Raw genomic sequence first — 20,562 nt, forward strand, 5'->3', positions numbered from 1 at the left:
AAATTGTGCAAAGGCATGCATCTGTGAGAGTAACTTTCTCTCAGAGGAGTGTGTGTGTGTGTGTGTGTGTGTGTGTGTGTGTGTGTGTGTGTGTGTGTGGAGAAAGGCTGTGGTTTTTCATCAAACCCTTGGGATGCTGTGGAGTGCTGCTCTACAGGGGCACCCACGATGATTTATTAGTATGGTAGGCAGGAAAAACTAGTAGGCTGAGATAAAACAGATCTCTCATCGCAGTTTAGTCCTTAGTGTAGTTTCACCAAAAAAGACAGAATGCTCAGAGATCTTTCCTGTTTTGTAAAAGAAAATAAAAACATTCATACAGAGCAGCTGGGGCAATGTTCACACTGCATGCAAAAATGACCCAAATCAGACTTTTCTTTATGACTGTCTGAATGAGACAGATATGGTTTTTATCTGTTTATTTTCAAATTTGACCCAGGTGTTTTTCATATGTGGAAGTAATTTGGATTCATATCTACTGTTTTTCAAAGCAACTGCAGTTTGAACAGTCATGTTGCATTTAAATGTCAGTGAAGTAGGGATATACGGAATAATTCAAATATTGATATTATCACAGCCAACGTCATGCAGTTTAGAAACTTTGCTTGTCTTCAACTACAGAACAGAAGTCAAGTTGCTTTTTTWATTTAACATAGATTTGCCATGTCCTGGAAAACTTACCAATACATGATACTAATAGCAATGGTAGACTAARTTGGATTATGTCAGTACTAGCATGATGGGATTGATACTTGTTTGTTGCTTGTTTTGTTTAATGTTTACATTTATCTTGCTACTTCTTGCCTAATCCAATGCAGACTTGCACTTCTGAAATGTGAGTGATGGCAAAAACAAACTTGAGTATCACATCCATCATGATATAGTCCAACATTTTGTATACCATTATCATCATCACTAATTTTCTTTGCAGCAAGGTGAATAAATACAAACAAATCACAGAAGACAACAATCACAATAATCATACTATGACCTTAGCAACAAAAATCACTTAAAACACGTAAGACAATATCAATAAAACAGCCTTATTAATGAAATTAAGCTCGATTACCTTTTATTACCCCATTGTTATTAATCATGTATTGGTGTAAATTGACTGGTCATTGCAAGGCCAGTCCAACCAGACATGATTGGGTAAAATAATATACATATATATTTTTTTACTTATCGCATATACATTAAGTACAATTAAATTTTGCTGCTTTTCTTGGCTTGTTAATATGTTCAGATCGAAGCTTTAAGTCAGCCGTGGTCCAGTCCTCCCAGAGCAGATGGAGTTAAGGGGTTGTTTAAGGCTGCAGCCGTGGCAACTTGATAGTGCTGGAGCTTTAACACTGATCTCCCAATCAGAACAGCAAGCTCACATAGAGCCCTGCTGAATCAGAGACTCAAAGCCCTTACTGTTCATCATTATMAGTAGAAACCAACACCAGCAATATATTTAAACTAGATCCTGAATTTGCTGGTACGTATTCAAACAAATCGTATTAATTTGGATATATTCCTCTAAAATTGCAAGACGTTACTGGCTCATGAGGCTGGGTTTGACAGCAAGCTTAAGAAAGTGCTGAAATATAAATGAGAGCATTGGATCCTGTTTTAATCCCTAAAAAGGCAGAGTAACTATTTCATATGTGGATATTGACAGAAAATAAAAAGAAAAGACCTGGAAACAATTAGCCTACAAATGAATAAGCTAGTAAACCTGACATATAGGTAAAAGAGGGTTGGAATGAGTTGGGTCGTACCTTTTTTTTTTTGGAAACCAAGCAACATCTGCATTTAATTGTAGTTGACTGGCAATCAGTTTCCTGAGGGAAAGAAGAGGAAGCCTTTGTTGACTGAAGTTGCTCTTTAAGATTATAGATAAGGTCTGAACACACTGCTTATATAATACAGGTTTTTTTTAAAGCGTTTCAGCCCTGTAAAACAGCCAGAGGGGCTAAGTTTGATTATTGCACTAAAACCAATGTTGCTGAAGAGATGTAATGGKTAGCAATAGGTGTTCCTCTGTTCAGCCCCCACTAACATTGACACCTCTGGTTTTTTGTCATCTCTTACAGAAACTATATGTCCAACCCAAACTCGTTGGAATGAGATTCCTTTTTTTTTTTTTGCCACTTCAGTAATGAGATTCCTATGAGATGTTAATCAGCATCACTTAAAACACAGACTTTGAGTTGAAATTTCTGATCTTTGTGTGATTATTTTTTTCATCTTATTTCCTCCAGGCATGGCGGCCTGGGCCTGGGACTCTGAGGATGCTTCAGAGGATCCATCCCTGATYCACAACTGAGGCTTGAAAGGAATCTGTAGTCTGAGCAGAATGACTCAGCAAAAGGGGGGACCCCCCAAATAGCAAGTGAAGAGCCGTAAGGATGGGGGCCAATGGATCCAGCTATCCACACTCATGCTCCCCACGTATCGGGGGAAATACACAGGCTCAGCAGACTTTTATAGGTAAGTTTATTAAAAGCTAGTTTCCCAGGAAGGAATCAAGCTCAGTTCAGGGCTAAAGTCTGATCCTCTTCTGACATATTTTCAGTTGGCATATGTTAAAGCATATCAGAAATGTACTGCAAGTTTAAAAAAGGTATTAAAATTTCCCACTTTTTTTGACATAAACCTAATTGTATATCCACCTCTTCTCCATATGCATACTAATAGGGGTCTAACCATGAGCAAACTCTCACTTTAGATTAGATTAACCTGCTTCCATGGCAACTGATGGTGCAGGAGGTGAATAATTTTGTGCACAAGAGCTCTTGAACTGGGCCATTGACTCATGCAACTGCTGTAAATGCATCTAAAATCAGTGCYGCGTACCTTTCTCTACCATATGCACTGGTAAAGTATTATCAGAGGTAGATGAGCAACAAAATTTCTTTTGAGATGCGCATTTAACAAAAATTGTATGAAATACTTCTCATTATTAACTTAGGTGGAACTAGTAGTCAAAATTGWACCCCTTGAATAATTTTTTGTCTTATGATTGTCACATTAATCAGCTTTGGTCTGAGACTTCAAACTCTTAAAAACAGTAAAAAAATGTTTTTATTTTAACTTGTAGTTTCATCTACAGCAATAAAAAGCTGTCTGAGCAGTATAACTTGTAAAGGTTTCCATTTGTACGGTGGTTTATTTTTAGGTAAGTGAATGTTAAAAGTTAGGTAGCATTTCTGAAGAAAAAGGAAGAGTCTGATTTATGGCTCATGTTTTTGGACTTCTTAGTTTCTGAGAGTTTGAAGAACTGCTTTAGAGACCTATTATCAAAAATACTTTCTTCCACTAAAAATGTTAATTTCAGTTTTAAAATTACTTGATGTCTATTTTTTGTGGACTCATGCTTTTAAATTGAAAGTACAGTTACAGAAGCCGTTTTATCCCTGTTTCCAATGGAAAACTTTCAGTTTTCGTTTAAATTCTGAAGCAACTCGTTTGAAATGGCCTTGGGCACAGATCATTCAGTTTGAATGATTACTATTTGGGTCACACTGATGGATGCTGACAGAAGGTCAGGCGGAGAGGATCTCCTTGGCAGAGCCTCCGCTGACGTACGAGTCCTGTCTCAGGCCAAACATAACTGCCGTTTAGGGTAATTGACTAGACCTAAACACATGAAAGGGCTGAACTTTGTAGAGTAATACAAAGCAGAATAAAACTATAATTGGTTCTTAACCCATAATGGCTCATTCTTGGGTCTAAAATGAAAGAAAATGGGGATCTTGTCTGTTTTATTTTGCAGTTGAATTTGATCCAGGTGCTTTGGTAGTTGGATCAGATCAGTGTGTGCTCGGATGCCAGAGGGAGGTTGTGTTTCTGGTAGTCTGGACTACAGTAATGTTTTGTGAAAAGAATGAAACCATTAGTAATAGGAATGGCACGGTTAAAATTAATTCACCAATTTATCAAATCTATGCAACTCTTAACAGTTGTGGAGCAATTCTGAGCATTCTTTTTAATTCACAGATTTGTTTAAAAAATGTGTATGTGTATATATATATATACCTGGTGAAGCGTTTTCAAGATTATGAGTGGGCTGCAGCCTATCCTAGCTGTCACTGTGTGGTACATCCTGGATAGGTTACCGGTTCATTACAAGGCCAATGCAACGCAAGACACCTAAGACTCAGAGACCATTTATAATCACCAGTTACCTAAGAGACATATTTTTAAAATGTGGGAGGAAGCCAGAGTATCTAYAGTCTTAAAAAGAACATGCAAAGTCCAGATTTTTTGAAGGCATAATTCAAGGATGCTCTAGATCCGGGTGCTGCTGGTTTAGGGAACCTTTTAAAATAAGTATAAAGGGTGGGAAAACACAAAGTAAAGGGTGAATTTGCTACTTTTTTGATTCAGAAATCTGCAAACTAGTTTCATGTAGGTTTCCCAGAGTTTTGTGTAAAGCCATGTCCGAAAAGAGTTGTTACAATTGAATAATGTAGACGAGTTAATCCCCATATTCATGTTTTAGAAAAATTACTGTATTTAAAACTTATTTCTTCATGTGATTTTTGTTCTAGGAACCTCATCTTACTCTCAGCAGGGATATGGCTGGGAGTCAAARCTGTATAGCCTGGAGCACGGCCACGAGCGGCCCACAGACAGGAAGAAGAAGAGCCTTGGTCTGGCAACTCTCAAACGGAGGTTTATCAAAAGGAGGAAGTCGAGCCGCTCAGCAGATCATGCGAGGCAGATGCGGGAGCTTTTGTCAGGGTGGGATGTCCGTGACACGAACGCCCTGGTGGAGGAGTATGAGGGAACAGCAGCCCTCAAGGAGCTGAGCTTCCAGGCCAGTCTGGCTCGTGCTGAGGCTCCCAGCTTGCAGCGAGATCTGGCTGCTCTCTACCAGCACAAGTATTGCACTGATGTAGATCTCATCTTCCAAGGTACATGTTTCCCAGCTCACCGGGCCATCTTGGCTGCACGCTGCCCCTTTTTCAAATCGTTGCTTTCTTCATCTCCTGGTTATGGAGCGGAGGTTCTCATGGACATTGACACAGCTGGTATTGATGTGCCCATGTTCTCTGCCCTGCTTCACTACTTGTACACCGGAGAGTTCGGGGTGCGCGGAGCAGAAGATACCAGGTTGCAAAACGTGGACGTGCTGGTTCAGCTTAGCGAGGAGTTTGGAACGCCGAACTCCCTGGAGGCAGATATGAAGGGCTTGTTTGACTACATGTGCTACTACGACGCTCTGCTCAGCTTTTCTTCAGACTCCGAGATGATCGAGAGCTGTAACGAGAGAGGAGCGGTAGCTGCAGCACCAGCAGCAGTCTCAGGAGCCAGCGGGGCACTGGAGACCCCAGATGAGGACCTCAGGGCTCACAAGGCTATCCTCTCAGCACGCTCCCCCTTCTTTAGAAACCTTCTGCAGAGACGTATTCGCACAGGAGAGGAAATGACAGAGCGCACATTGCAGACACCCACCCGAATCGTGTTGGATGAGTCCATCATCCCACGAAAATATGTGCAGGTTATTTTGCACTGCATGTACACTGACGTTGTTGACCTCAGTCTTGTGCTGCGTGGCAGCCCTTCAGCAGGCAGCCTCGGTGAGGTGCAAGCCCTTGTTTCAGGGGGCCGTGGTGCCAGCACACGCACTGAGGAGGCCATGGAGTTGTACCACATTGCTTTGTTTCTGGAGTTTAACATGCTGGCTCAAGGTAAGTCAATACACCACAGAAATCTAAGCCTAAAGGGTAGACATGGTAATCATAATCTATACATATCTGTGTTGGATGGAATTGATATAACCTTTTCTATTTCAGTATATCAGGATACATCCAGTCTGTTAATGTCTAAAAACAAAAGATGACTCAACTATTGTCCTGATATTTTATAAATAGTATACAGATAAATATAATCAAATCAGATTCATAATGTACAGATTTGTTAATTTTAATTGTCCAGCTCTGCGTTTTCAGCATACCGTGCTGTACAGCTTTTAGTGTGGTCTCATTCCTCAATAATTTCTTCCTTCCTGTTCCATCTCATTGCTGCCAAGGTCTCAGCCACAAATTGCTTAAAACCCACAACATTGACTGTGTTAATGTAGTGGGTGTAGGTACAACAGCCTTGATTTGGAATTTTAAAACCAAATTGCCCATTTATTCTGTCATAATTATAGTGTCTGTTTCTATGATATAATCTTCTAGCTTTTGTCATATCTGGTTGCCCTGCAAAACTCGAGCGTGATTCATTCTTGGTTTTTATGCATCCAAGTAGTGTCATGTTCAATGTCTTGATATTTTACTTAGACCGACAGTGGTATCAGTGCAGGAACATGTTTATACACGGCCTGTATCAATATGTTCCTGCAGGTATTACAGGCTGTGTTTCTGAGAGCAGACAGCTGGCTCAGGCAGTTCATCCAAGCCTCTGTCAGCACTTTATCCCTGATATGTCTTTACTCATATTACACAGGTTTTTTTTTTACTCTTGCCACTGTTCAAGTGTGACCCCTGAAACACGCTAGAGGTTAAAGCCACACTTTGTCTTGAACCATCTGTTTATCACTTACACTTCCTTCAAAGAGGTGTTTTRGCACACTACATTTTCCACCAGCATAACATCAGCAACATCATGTCATCATTTTTCAAAATGTTCAAATCCCCATCCTCATTGTTATAATTTGTATTGAAATTACAATATGAGATGCACACAATGATTTTAGCATAAAATTTCACAGCCTCATGCTGTATCGTGAAATTCACACTCTTTAATTAGATTGTGGTGTTTTAAAATGTGTCTAATRATTTGTTCAGACTCAAATTTCTCACAGCAGTTGTTTCTTGTGCTTTGCATTTTATAATGAGATTTTTTATGACTAACAAGCTTCTGCTGGGAAGCAATTGCAGATGTACAACATACACTATGTTTTAACAAACCTGATGTATATGTAAAGTTACACTGAATTATGAAGCTGAATTTGTTTATTAATAAGCAAATTTAACTACACTTTGAGATTTGYATTAACCATTTGTTCATGTAAGTTTGGTTTTATGTTGTGATAAGAATAACTGCTTGATGCAATCTCGCCAAGTGGAAAATGTGAGTTTTATCGCTTTGAACAACTTCTGAACATCCAGCTCAAATCAAAACCTCTAAAATCTGAGGATGTTTTGCAGAGATACGATCTAGTCTTTTTTTTTTTACATTCAGGGTCAAACAAGTGTAGCAGCTTCATCGAATGACACTTGACAGTCAGTCAGCTTTATAAGATCTGTACGGTCACATAACGCTGTGATAAGGTGTTACTCTGTTGGCCACKTTAATCTGTTAGCAGCCGAAGGGTTTCACCCTCACAAGCCCTCATGCTGTCTGTTTTGTCTCCATCTTTTCTGCACARATCAAAACACTTCCCTTCAAATTCAGTGAAATATGTTCGATCTGTTATGTGTGTCTTGTAGCTTTGTGTYTTGTTAGATCCCTCTTACACTTCATTCTGACATTTAAATCCTGCAAAATTCCAAATAACAAATCATCCCACCGTCTGGTAAATTATGAACAAGATTTTTTTTTTTTTTGGCAGAGTCTACTCTGCCTCTTCAGACCTCAGGAACTGCCAGGTCTCTCCAGGAGGCAGCAGAGAGGCTTATGTCAGAGCCTTCATGTGGAGGAAGCCATCTAATCTTCAGACAGTGCCCACCCCCCTCCTCGTGTACTTCACCACTGCTTTTTCTCTGACCTTAAGGAGTTCTACCTCAGGGTTTTCATAGTGCATATTAAATCTCAAGCTGTGCTTCCGTTTTAGGATTACATCTCACTTAGATGATAACCAGACTTAAAAGCCCTAATAATTTTTAAATGCTCCACAGCGCTTGTGTGGTTTCTATGTAGTGGATCTCCACAGCAAACTAGCTGCATGCCCAGTTCATTTGGTGCCCTGTCTTGTGACAATATTGACTGAAACCCCAGTCCTTGATTAATCATCAACCGTGGAGACRAGGATAATGTGTTTATGTCCCGTAAAGTTAATGCGAGGCCGACTGCTGCTGTTTTTGCTGCTGTGTTGATGTGCCCGTCAGTCCGTTAAGCTCCAGTAAACGTGGTGTGCCACCCGTGGAGAGAAAGGCAGAGGGTTAGCATTAGATCTACCGGTAATGCTGATTCTAATCTCCACCTCATAATAAAAAGTGCTTTGTTTTAAAAGACAGKCTGTCACTGTGAATTCTAATAGGCTAACTCAAAGCAGAGATGTTTGTTTTTCTGTGTCTTTGGTCCCACGTGGGGAATTGCTTGCTGCTGCTGGCGGGTGCCTGTGTGTCTGCTTTCAGAAAGGCCAAAGATGCAATAGTAAATGTCTTCAAAACGTTGCAGCACTTTCCATAAGACAGACAGCACTGATGGACAAAGAGAAACAGATGCTTGGAGTCCATTAGCTCCTACAGTATCTTCACCACAGATATTAAAGGTGCATTTGGCCAAGTTTTAGTCTCATCTGTCCTTTAACCATTTGAGATTTCTACATTGTCTGTTTTGCTGTTTTTCAGCTCWCTACTAAAAATTAAGTTGGCCAAAAAGGTGTCTTGTGCCTGTACATTATTGCTTATAATCTTAGCATTAAAGTGTGCTGATAATTCAAATGTACTCATGTTGCTTTGACTTACATAAAGTTTTAGATTCCAAAACATCTCTTGAGGCTTCACTCTATCAAGTCTGTAGGCCAATTTCTCCGCGTGTATGTTCAAAGGGGTGGGCTGGGGTTGGACGTGCAGCTTAAAATTAATGTTTTAAGATAAGATTTTCCCTGAGGAGCAATGCTACTGGCCCAAAGATGAAATGATCGACAGGACAGACTGGAATGTGAAATTTGGCAGGCTCGTATTTCAGTTCAGAGCAGACTTAAAACCAGTCTCTCTGTCTATTTTGTATTCAACATTTGCTATCAGAGAGCAATTTTTACTAAGAGCCTCTTAAGTTCTTGTCTTGTTTTGGATTGGCATAGATGTGGCTGACTAAACTGATTTTTATGTACTTCAAATGGATGTTGGATATTTTATTATTTTGTTTCCTCCTAAGTGGATCCCTCTTAGATTTAGTGTGACTTTGAGTGCCAATGTTGGCTGCATTTGCAGAGCATAGTTCTATTTTGAACTGCTTGAGCAGCGAGTACATAATTCCCTAAACCTTCTGTGGCTTGTTAATGCATTTTTGATTCATGCACACGAGTGTGTGCGCATTTTCCAAGCATGTGTGCTGGTCCACCGGCAGCACATTTCCTCAGGCTGCTGTGTTTACTTAACACGGTAAAGGGAAGGCAGCTTGAGACTAAAACACATCAAGGTATCAAAGGCATTTCTGTGGGTTGGTGTGTTACGGGGTAAAGCCACTGCCTGCTGTTCTGGTATGTGCTCTGATTTAGAAAGCACAGCATGGAGGATGCAGGAGGCTACTAGAGGGAGACTCCATGGGTCAGTRAATGGGAATCAAAACTACTGATGATTTGGCAGTGATGCAAGTTGTACACAGTAATAGCTTGCTTAATTTAAATATTTTAGTATTATTATCCATCAGTTTTAATTGATTATAAGGCATAATTTGCCAAAAAGTGGACTGGACCGAATATGAAGCTGTAAATTTCCTTTTTGATTTTGTTTCTTCCAGGATGCGAAGACATTATTATCGAAAGTTTGTCTCTGGACTCTCTGGTTCCTATTCTGAAGTGGAGCTCCCAGCCGTATGGCTCCAAGTGGGTCCACAGGCAGGCCATGCACTTCCTCTGCGAAGAGTTCAGTCAGGTCGTCACCTCTGATGTTCTCTACGAGCTCGGCAAAGAACATCTTCTCAGCGCAATTCAGTCTGACTACCTTCAGGTACGGATGTATCAGCWGTCTGTTTGTGTTTAAAGATGGCAACAAAGTTTACTGACATTATTAATGCTGTTTCAGTTCAGTTCACACACTATACTTGTAACCAACATACTTATATTGACACGCTCAGTCTTTAGATGTTCAGAAACAAAATTCCCTGGAGGCTATTCCTTTAAATCCTAAACCTGATCAAAGTTTGTTGCTCGTCAGCATCACCAAACAAGTTGGGCAATTTTTTTGTAATCAACGAACATGTTGCATTTTCAGCTGGTCCCCGTTTAACATCTCCACAGCTTTGTTTCACTCAATATCTGCTCATGAATATATTGGTGTCTGTCTCTCTCCTTGCCCTTTATCCTTCTTTTGCTCCATCTTGGTGTCATTCACAGGCCAGTGAGCAGGACATTCTCAAGTATGTTGTTAAGTGGGGCGAGCAGCAGCTTATTAAGAGGATGGCGGACAGGGGTAAGATAATACACTCTATAATTACCCTCTCAGCAGACCCCCTAATTGCTCTGACAATATTGCCCACTTACTGCAGCCCCCAAAAATATACTTAGGGGCTCAAAGAAAACTTACCCTCATAAATAAAGTCAACATAAAGTGACTTCAACTTTATTAGCTATGTCGTGTGTTTTAACCTAAAAAATGATGTTCTGTAAGGTTTGTGGTCAGAGGTTTTATTAATATGGTAAAAAGTCAGCAAATTTATTCAGAAACATGAACCACGCTGCAGGCAATGCCACATTTATCTAGAGCTTGTTAATTTAAACTTGTCAGACTGTGCAAAAATTAGYCAGCAGGTTGCAAACGTAATAGCATTAAAAGCATAGCCATAGTTGCATAATTAATTGAATCTGCATTGTATGAATTATCTGCCTTTGGCTGTTCCTGTCCTTGTTAACCCAGAGCCCAACCTGTTGAGTGGCACAGCCCACAGTGTCAACAAACGGGGAGTGAAAAGGCGAGACCTGGATGTGGAGGAGCTGAAGGAGATCCTGTCTCCCCTACTGCCCTACATCCGAACTGAGCACATCTTGCCTCCCAACAGTGATGTCCTCGCAGATGCGGTCAGTACTCCTTTTCTGCCTTTTTCCCTTTTCRTTGTGTTTTCTATCAATGTGTGTTTACTCACTGTGACCTTCAAATGCTGAATATTGATCCGCATTGTTCACTCTGTTCACAGCTTAAGAGGGGTTTGATTAGTACTCCCCCGTCAGACATGCTGCCCACAGCTGAGGGCGGGAAAGCCAATGCCTGGTTACGGCAGAAGAATGCAGGGATCTATGTGCGTCCTCGACTCTTCTCCCCTTACGTTGAGGAGGCCAAGGTGAGGCTCATTAAATACAGACAGAGCTCAGACATACATACTAAAACTATCAGTGCTGCTATGGATACTTCTCATTTGGTATTCAACAATAACCCCTGTCATATTGACTAAAATTAATTTGATTTACATTTGCGAAATTTCCTTATAAATTACAGGCCTATGAATATTAATGAACATATCCATAGACCAGAGAGAATCATTATAAAGGTGTCAGTCAAGTGGAACAAATTTGCAAAATGTACTCCGTGTCCTTGAGTTATACGCAGATTTATAATATTTTTTAATGTGGCTTCAGTCTGTGCTTGATGAAATGATGGTGGAGCAGACGGACCTTGTTCGTTTGCGACTGGTGCGCATGTCCAACGTCCCAGACACACTCTACATGGTCAACAATGCCGTGCCTCAGTGCTGTCACATGATCAACCACCAACAAATGGCATGCAACTCAAGCACAGCTCCGTCGGTCGTGGCTAATGAAATTCCAGGTAGGATGCTGTTGACAAATTTAAAGAAAGTGAAAATTTGTATGAGAAAAAGAAAGCAAATGATGGTGCTCAAGGATTTTTTTGAAGCTAGTTGAGCACTATGTTATTCCTGTTAAATCATGTGAAAACATGAATGTTTTGTGTTTCCAGTGCCTCAGCTGTCTGTAGTAAAGGATATGATTCGAAGGCTCCATGAGTTGAGACATACAGAGCAGGTCCAGCGAGCTTATGCTCTTAACTGCGGTGAGGGAGCCACAGTCAGCTACGAGCTGCAGCTTCGGGTGCTGAGGGAGTTTGGTCTGGCAGATGGAGCCACTGAGCTCCTGCAGGTAAAGGAAGATGGGATCTTCAGGCTGGGACMCTTGGAGTGGAAAAAACATAAAGCTGACAGATCTCACCACATTCAAACTGTATGGGGAAAATYCTATGCTTTTTTTWRSYTTTGTTTGTATTTTTTCTTGCAGAATCCATCCAAGTTCTTTCCGGATGAACGGTTTGGAGATGAGAGTCCAATTCTGGCCCTGCGCCAGGTGGGTCGTTGTCGAGTAAACAGCAGTCCAGCCATGGACAGCATGATAACAGAGCTGGAAGGGGTAGTAGGTTTCCACCCACCCTTACCTCCTCCACCTCCCCCTTATCACCCACCTGCCACACCCAGCCATGCCCAACTCAAGGGCTCCTGGCGGCCTCGCGTGCCCCTGCCTACTCCCACTCGTTCCTTCTCCTACCCCTGCAACCGCACTCTGATCCAGCGCCACGCAGCCTCCAAGCATGGCAGTTCAGAGTACTCCTCTGCGCCCAGGCCGCAGCCTCCAGACTGCACCAACCCACAGGCAATGGGACGGACTTTACTTTCAGACCAGCAAGTGGTGAGTTTGAGCCYGAGTCTTCCTGTCTTATTGTTCTGTATATATATTTTTTATTTTCTGATTATCAGTTAGGTAATGGTACCATTATGTGTTTTCTGATGCAGATGAGCGTGGAGCCTGTTATAAGGGAGTTCATGCCTGATATTGCGCTTGGCGTCTCAGTCATGTCCCTGAGGGAACAGCACCTGGCAGAGATGGACAGGGAAGGTCCTCACAGCCCTATGGGATCTTCAGGACACCATCTGCCCCACGGGCCCTGCCCTTCTGCTCGCCTCAGCCACAGTTACGGTCCCGGACACGGCCATTCCTGCAAGAGGCATGCTCCAGAACCCAAACTAGAAGTTCAAGCCGAGTTCCCTGACCTGTATGATTTCTCCTGTCGACCCGCAACACCGACTTCCTCTCACCCTCTGGCCGCCTTTCCAGGACCAGATCTCTACAGCCACAGCTGCAACACATCCGGCTCATATCCCCCTCCTTATGTTTCTGACTGTCAGTCCCATAGCCACATGTCGGCACGGTCTGCTCCTGACCCTCTACGGCTGGATGTTCTCAGTATAAAATCTCAGAGGCATGAGGGAGTCCTTGCCAGTCCGTCTGGGCCTCAGCCCAGGACGGGACAGTTCCCTAAGGGGCGACCAAATGAAACGGACCTGACTCATGGATTAGGCCATTTACGGTCCCCCAGTGGAAATCTGGACGGCTATGAAGAAAGGCACATGGGACTGAGAGACGCTCCAGAAGAAATGGTTCTAGGTGGAGAATCATCAGGTCCAGGGCCTCTGCAACAGTCCCACAGAAACAGTATCAGCGAGGATCTTGTCAGAGACCGCAGGTCGCCCAGCAAACCTGACTACCCTTATAAAAAATCGGCACTTTAATCCCAGTTCAGGACCAGAGGTTTGAGTYGAGAAAGGCAAAAAAAAAAAGTGATATGTGGCTGTTCATCAAAACGGATGGCAAAGCACTAAACGTGTGCCTAACTGTGTTTGAGAGGAGCAGGGGGAAAAGGGGTTGTAGATATTGCTATTTATAGAATCTGTCCTTTTGTCCTACCTCTATCACACTGTGCTATCCATCACACAGTCAGGATGGAAAAAAGTAAGTTGGTTAGCTGTTAAAGTGCCCAGGCCTGCTGGTTTAGAGGATTATTGGAAGTTTTGTGGGATGGAATAATCTCTTGATTTTGATTCATGAGGAGGAGGTTGGCTCTCGTATGTAAAGTCTGCATGAAGTGGTCTCACCATTTTCAGAGCTCAGTTGTGAACTCCTGCCTAAACAAAGACTGAATGGGTCGGCCCTGTTGTCTCTCGCTGACAACTGGAAAACCAGCGAATAAGAATCTGTTCATGCAGCATCACGTGTAAATATGTCCGACCATTTTCTTTTGCTCCTGTTGGGTCTACATTTCTTCTCGTAGCATGTCTATGACAACCCACCTGAGTATCTTCTCCCTCCTGGCCTCATGTCTTCACAGTTCATTTGTAATGAACAGAGACTTTGACACGCAAAGCAGGAATTGCATTTGACAGAATCTAGGTCATCAGAGCTCATCATTTTCCCAGTAACTGAGTCTGACAATTGTATCAGGCGTTAACTATCATATCCTTTGTGTCTGGCTTAAAGGCCTGGTGTTTTTCAACTGGGTGGGGTCACCAGGAGGGTAGTAATCACAGGTGGATTCATTACCGAACTGCAGTGGAAAATACAAGGGTGTCACGATGACCGACGTACAGTGATCTAACGGCTTGCTGGGACTAGCAGCTGAAGCAGGTGTGTGTATGTGTGTGTGTGCGCGCGCTCAAGGATAGCTTTAATGCACACAGGTGTTTAGACAATCTCAGTACTGTACGCTCCCATTTTAGTCAGGTCTTTGTACATATCAGTCTGAAGATATTAACCAGTCTGGCACAGAGTGCAGTGGCTGTGTGAAAGTTCCCAGTTACGTTTGCATCACGTAATCCAATCTAAAGCCTTAACAAGTGCTTAGATTATTCAGTTTTTAGCTACCTTTTATTCAAATAAATGTTTCATATCTTTTAACTCCTATTTCAATACAGACAAAGACTATATTTCTTTTCTGGAGTATTAGTTGATTTCACTTAATGGTAATATTAAATGCATATACCAAGCCTCCATGTTCCCACCTCATGAGAGATAGATATGCATACACAGTGCTGATACTGTTAAATATAATGCTAGAGACCTGCTGTAGCTCCCAAAAAAAAAACCTGCAAGTCCACACATATAAGCCTGTTACAGCTGATAGCTGGTATAAAACCTCACAAGTATCTATTGCACTGTTGGAGCCATCTGGGTGTTAGCAGAAGGGAAGAACAAATGAATTTCGAACAAAAGATGACCTACGCCGAGGAAAAGTCGGCGATCGCTTGCACATGTCTCTTGACGGAAATTGTAAATAATGAATTTAGTTCCACGCACTCTGATGAATTTTTAATGGTTTCTATCACATTTTAGTAGTCGTTGAAGGTCTGTTTTTAACTGTAGTGGACAGCACTGTGTACTTGTCTTTGTCATGAAATCTCACTAAGAATGTGTGGTACAAAACATAAAGATTGTGTTTCAGAATCTTTTCTTAAATGTTATGCATTGAGAGCTTTTTTTATGTGGTAGGTGATGTGAACTATCATGTTTGTAGAGCTGTTTCCCCCTCATTTTTAAGTGTAACATGTGGACGATCTCAAGATATTAATCTGCTTTGCGATGATGAGTTTGCCAAGCAGAAGAAGAAAAAAAATCGTTTTTCCATCTTAGTTGCTTCATGGGGAAAAAATGCAAAACTCCAGATTCCTCCCCATGTTCATGTTGGGTAGCTTTTGTTTTTATTATTTTCCAGGACAATGTTCCATTGAGTCAAGGTCCTTGTTTTGCTCTTTGCTGTAGAGGAGTCAGTGCCTTCCCCTGCCTGCGGCTGGGCTTTTATTGGATCAGTGACTTTGATGTCTATGCAAGCTCTTTTCTACCAGCTTACCAGCATGCATCAAGTAGTTCTTTGAAATCCCATGTAGCTCGTTTCCTGTACATAGTGTTACTTAGCAACTTTTTGGAAAAAATGAACCACCTGAAATGTGTGATTGCTTGTGTTTTAATTTTCTCAAGTACGTTGTACTTGTCTGATATAGAAATGTGTTTGTAGATCAATATTAAGTTGCATTTAGTTTCACTGAATCTATTTTTCTACTGTCGCCTCGAAAGGTGCATAACAGTGGTCAACTTTGACATCCTCAAAATAAACTGTTTAATTTTAAGGAAAACATGTCATATTTTACTTATTGTTACTATTGTTTTTTTTTTCCACTTGTGCATATTTTGCAGTCTATTTCTGAATACGTTGCTGTTTTAGCCGTTCATATCAAAACAGTCGTTCAGGAGCTAACTTTTGTTTTTGTAGCTTTTATACTTAAAACATACGTACATAAAGATCTYATCACTTCCTTTTTTAAACATGTTTTTGCATATTTGCTCAAGTTTACAACAAATTTTAATAATTCAGTTTCTTCTGCAAACTTCAGTGGTCATTTAGCACTCATAATTCACTACATTAAAACAAGAAATACAATTTGTCTTGTTTTATTTGTATTAATCCATATTCACATAAAGACCATCCTTCAACGTTCATTCACTTTGACTGACAGTAAACTTAAACGGTTTTAACATCAAAGCTTAAACAAAAAAAAACATTTTTAATTACAATCATGGTCAATTTAAAAGTCCTGCTAACACAGAAAGGAGACAAACTTGAAGACATCGTATGCAGACATATTTGCTTCTGTTCATAAAAAAGGTTAAATGTGCAATATCAGCAAAAGTTTCAAGTCATTTTCATCACATCAAAATTATAATCCTAATACCTGAACAAAATAATCTGTATAGTAGGCAACGTTTCTGAACTTTTAGCTCATTTTGAGTAAAAAAAATATATGATCATCTTGAAACTGACACATACATTTAAAGCACCACATGAACCCAGCATTTGATGGCAGCAGAAACGTTTCATCACTCGTATCCTGGGTTGGTCCTGCGTCTCTTTTTCTCTCGCAGCTCCTCGAAAAACTCRTGTACGGCTTCGACTGTGACGGTCTGACGGAGACAAAAGCAAGGATTCAGATCGGATGCGAGCGGAACAGACGAAAAGAACGGATGAAAGTCCGGAGAATGTGACTCGGCAWCAACCTTTCCTTACCTTTCTTTCAGAAACGCACTGTTCTAAAAACGCACTGATTGCAGCCGTCAGCTCGTTGATACCTGGAGGAAGACTGTTATTTTAGTGCACTTCAAGTCTCTCGGGCTCCATTTTGTTCAGGTTTGCATGATTGCGGCGGAGGAAGAACACCAGTTTGATTCCTTCCTTCCTTCCTTCCTGCCCTTCCCATCCTCACCGTAAATGACCTCCAGCTGCTGCACACGGTCCATGGAGCCTATCAGTGCCATCAGTGGGTGCTGCCCAAACGGCGCCTCCAATCCTCTCTTCTCATAGGCCAAAATGGTGTCAGACTGATCCATGAGAAACTGCACTTCTGTAGCCACATAAACCTTCTGCACACACACACGCGTGATGAATGTGTATTAACTTCAAAGATGTAGTTACACACACACACCCACACAAGTTTGTGGGCCTACCTTGCAGCTCGTGCAGGTGCAGAGCTCCGAGCGCCAGCCGTAAGGCCAGAACACCGCTCCCTGCCTCAGCYGGGCTAACCCCTGCGTCTGCAGCTCCTTCAGCCTGCACTCTGCACTCCTGTTGGTGCTTTTTTCTGCGCTGCTCATTTCCTCATGAGTTCGTTTGCCTGGGGAACACCTGTTCTCCACTTCCTACAAACGATAAATAAGTAAATAAAAAATACAACTGGGTGAATTTTTGGCACTAGAAAATGCTCAACAGCTGGGCTTTTTTCCACACACGGCAAAACAGCTGAGGGAGACTCCAGGCGATTCGACATGATGCAATGGTCGGATGGTGAAAATCTGCAGTTTACTGCGAGCTCGGCCGAGGCTGTCTACAGAGTAGAAGAGGTGCCTCGTGGGTCAGTTCTCAAATTACCCAGAAGGGAAGTGAGCGCACACACAAACAGGAGCTGGAGTCTGCTTTCAGGCTGGAATCCGATTCTTACCCTTTGGCCCCACCTTGTGGCAATCTGATTAAAAACTGCTGCTGAATTTGTGCTTTTTATTTGCCCTCGATCGGGAAATAASTTGGAATTAAAAACTGTGCAGGGATGTGAAAATGCTTCTGAGGCTCTATCCTCATACAAACTTAAGATCATGGTGCCCAAACATGTCACATTATTTTATTCATTTTGTAATACAAAGCTTGTCTGTAACGCTCATCATGACTTCTGCATAAATAAGCAAGTTACAGACACTGAATACGTGCTTTCAAATTCCCTTTAAGACCAATCTATCTAAATCACGTCAAAGTCCAGGGCCTGCATGAGCTTTAAAGATGCATAGTCTTAAAATAAGAGTGTGCTGCTTTAAAGCCAGCAYTGACCATGAACTATATCTCCYATAATGCATGTGGATTATTTAACCTGAGAAATGATGGAAACCCACTACTAGGTGTAGGTGCACAGGGTTYAAAGCTAGCCTGTAGCTATTAGACGATACATGTCGTGATTTGCAATAAATCTCCATTTCACAGCCTTTWTCAGCAGCTATTTGTGATGCRGTCYAGTCTGATTGTTMATTCAAACTKGAAAGTGKGAGAGTTCAGAATTTAAAACATTAAAAGTTAATTACAACTACCGTAATGCACATGTGGCCCTTGGTGAAAATGTAGACACCCCTGATCTATATCCTACAGGCTAGCATCAATGCTATTCCTCACCTTTGCATGCTCATCACCAGAGGTTGGTTCCTCATCCCCGCCTTGATGTTCCTCATTCTCCTCAAYGTTGACCTCTATGTCCTCCTCAGAGTGACTGGCGTTGATCACAGGCGGTACTGAAGGACACGGCCACACACATTCCTCACTGACGTACGCAGCTACGTGTCAAACAGCSGAATTGAATTTCACCCAAAGGAGGTCGGTACCTGCGAACTGGGCGGCGTACGTCCACAAGAAAGGAGCTTTGTTCATGCAAGCCTCGCAGATCATCTCCTGCAGCTCTTCTGGTTCAACTACAGCACAGCGCAAGTGCTGTTTGAAAACAGGAAGCATCGCAGAGGTAAGAAAATGCAAATGAGATCGGGCGCAGGGAACATGAACCCTCTCACGCTCACCCTGCTGTGAAACCAATCCTCACAGATGATGCACTGAATCATCTCGTCGTCATCCTGTTAAAAATGTTWTTTTTTTATTAGATGCTGAAAWTTTTCTGAATTGAAACAATATGGACGAAGCAAAGGGCTTACCTGCTCATCTGTGTCTGGGTATGGACGGTCACATGTGCAGTAGCAGCCAACAAAGTTGTGATTGTAGCGGTTCTTATCGTTCTTCTCCTCTTTCACCTGAAATCGTGCGGATACGAGGGGAATTGAACGCAACCATCAGACAAGCGSGGTTCACAAATGGAGATTCGGTGTACTCACAGGAACGAGTTGGCACTGGAAATCGCCAAACTTGTTATTTCCACAATCGCAGCGAAAATCTCTGAGGCAAAATGAGAAAGGTTGGCAAAGGACTAATGTTGGTTAAAAAAACAAAAACAGATAACCTTCATTAAGTTTTCATGGCAGGGCATTATTGCAAACAATACTGCAAAATCAAATCAGGTGAAACTTCTATTTTTTTTTTTTAACTTTACAGTTGACATTAAGTGAGTTCATCACTCATTACTCAACTCACAACTCTAGATATTTATGTAATAATACAAACCACCCACCGCATTTCAAGAAAAGCTTTTAAAGCAATATTGGTTAGTGCTCTTAGTTTAATTTGGGGGGTGACTCTTGGCTACTAYCAYGCCAAATTTGAGCTCAAAAGCTGTAAAAAATGATTGTGTTAGACATTTTTGTGTTTGYTTAGGTGGATTAGCTGAAGCAGCCATGTTAAAACAGGTTGAGCACAAAACTCAGCAGATGCAGATGTGAGTTTAATGATTACTGTCTGGGAATTTCATTACAATTTAGTTGTTCTCCAAATATTTTGCATTTGTGACTTGTCAGAGGTGGCAGCACATTTGTAAGTGAGGACACCACTGCTGGTGGCACCCCTGACAAAAGACTTGTACCTTTTGGTGTACAGTTCAAAGATGTCGTGTCCATCGTGGCATTTATTGGCACAGGCCAGACAAACCCCAGCCGGCTCTGCAGCATTGGGAGTGCAGGTGTTGCAGGCAAACACCGCCTGTCTCTTCACATAACCCTGCAACGATGAAACACAAAACAATCACTCCAAAATACCCGTGTTTTTATATGTATCTTTCACTATTATGCCACTGTTATAACTACTGTGCAAATACAAAAAAAGAACGGAAAAAATATCGATAATTAAAAGATGCTGACACCATTTTCATGTTTGATTCCTGCAACAAAGGCGGCGCAGTGATGCGGTGCAGGAAGCTTTTCTTACCCGAGGATAAGAGCAGTTTTCTGCGTCGCTCCCAGCCAGCACGCTCAGGGCCTGTTCCACCTCCTCATCGGTGACCAGAGCTTCGCCCGCCTCCAACTTCTGCCTGTCCGCTGCCATGTTTCTGAGAAATACACAGTCGGCCCGGTCTGCGCGGCTAAACAATACTGGTGACAAAACCGCCGTTCCTGGCGGGAATTTGAGTCAGGACCACGTGGAGGAAGTGACGTCACGTCGCTTTGTTCGAGCAACAAATAACAAAAAAAATATGAACTGACAGTAACTGTGCTAGTTTTGCACATTTGAATTCCCAATTCAAAAGGTAGATTTATTTATTTATTTATTGGGATATTTAATTATTTAATCACATATTTAATTTATTTACTTAATTAAATAATTATTCAATGATGCATTTCACTATCTAATAATTTATTTAATTATTTACTGATGTATTTATTAATTTCATTACATATTAATTAATTAAGTGGAGGAGTTGTCTCTTGTTCACGAGTAG

At 41.7% G+C, this 20,562-nt stretch overlaps 2 protein-coding genes across 2 annotated transcripts in view; one reads left to right on the forward strand and one right to left on the reverse strand.

Annotated features, from left to right (window-relative positions):
• btbd7 (BTB (POZ) domain containing 7) overlaps positions 1–15,786 on the forward strand; it is a 20,816-nt gene extending 5,030 nt beyond the window's left edge. Inside the window, exons 3-12 of the mRNA XM_014013594.1 lie at positions 2,250–2,478; positions 4,542–5,684; positions 9,628–9,836; positions 10,223–10,298; positions 10,743–10,903; positions 11,020–11,163; positions 11,459–11,648; positions 11,799–11,977; positions 12,113–12,517; positions 12,622–15,786. Coding sequence (XP_013869048.1) covers positions 2,397–2,478; positions 4,542–5,684; positions 9,628–9,836; positions 10,223–10,298; positions 10,743–10,903; positions 11,020–11,163; positions 11,459–11,648; positions 11,799–11,977; positions 12,113–12,517; positions 12,622–13,398 — 3,366 coding nt within the window. The 5' untranslated portion in view covers positions 2,250–2,396 and the 3' untranslated portion in view covers positions 13,399–15,786. The remainder of the gene's footprint in view (positions 1–2,249; positions 2,479–4,541; positions 5,685–9,627; positions 9,837–10,222; positions 10,299–10,742; positions 10,904–11,019; positions 11,164–11,458; positions 11,649–11,798; positions 11,978–12,112; positions 12,518–12,621) is intronic.
• A 306-nt stretch (positions 15,787–16,092) lies between these two features.
• On the reverse strand, positions 16,093–20,238 carry LOC106521161 (putative E3 ubiquitin-protein ligase UBR7). The gene is made up of 11 exons (XM_014013607.1): positions 20,052–20,238; positions 19,711–19,844; positions 19,070–19,130; positions 18,893–18,988; positions 18,761–18,814; positions 18,572–18,677; positions 18,366–18,481; positions 17,159–17,350; positions 16,918–17,074; positions 16,722–16,783; positions 16,093–16,618 (listed from the first exon to the last, which is right to left on the reverse strand). Exons 1-11 carry the CDS (start codon positions 20,166–20,168, stop codon positions 16,535–16,537), a joined length of 1,179 nt encoding a protein of 392 aa, XP_013869061.1. The 5' UTR covers positions 20,169–20,238; the 3' UTR covers positions 16,093–16,534.
• Positions 20,239–20,562: the final 324 nt, after the last annotated feature.

The sequence above is a fragment of the Austrofundulus limnaeus genome, unplaced genomic scaffold, assembly GCF_001266775.1.
Source record: "Austrofundulus limnaeus strain Quisiro unplaced genomic scaffold, Austrofundulus_limnaeus-1.0 Scaffold2, whole genome shotgun sequence".
NCBI lineage: Eukaryota > Metazoa > Chordata > Actinopteri > Cyprinodontiformes > Rivulidae > Austrofundulus > Austrofundulus limnaeus.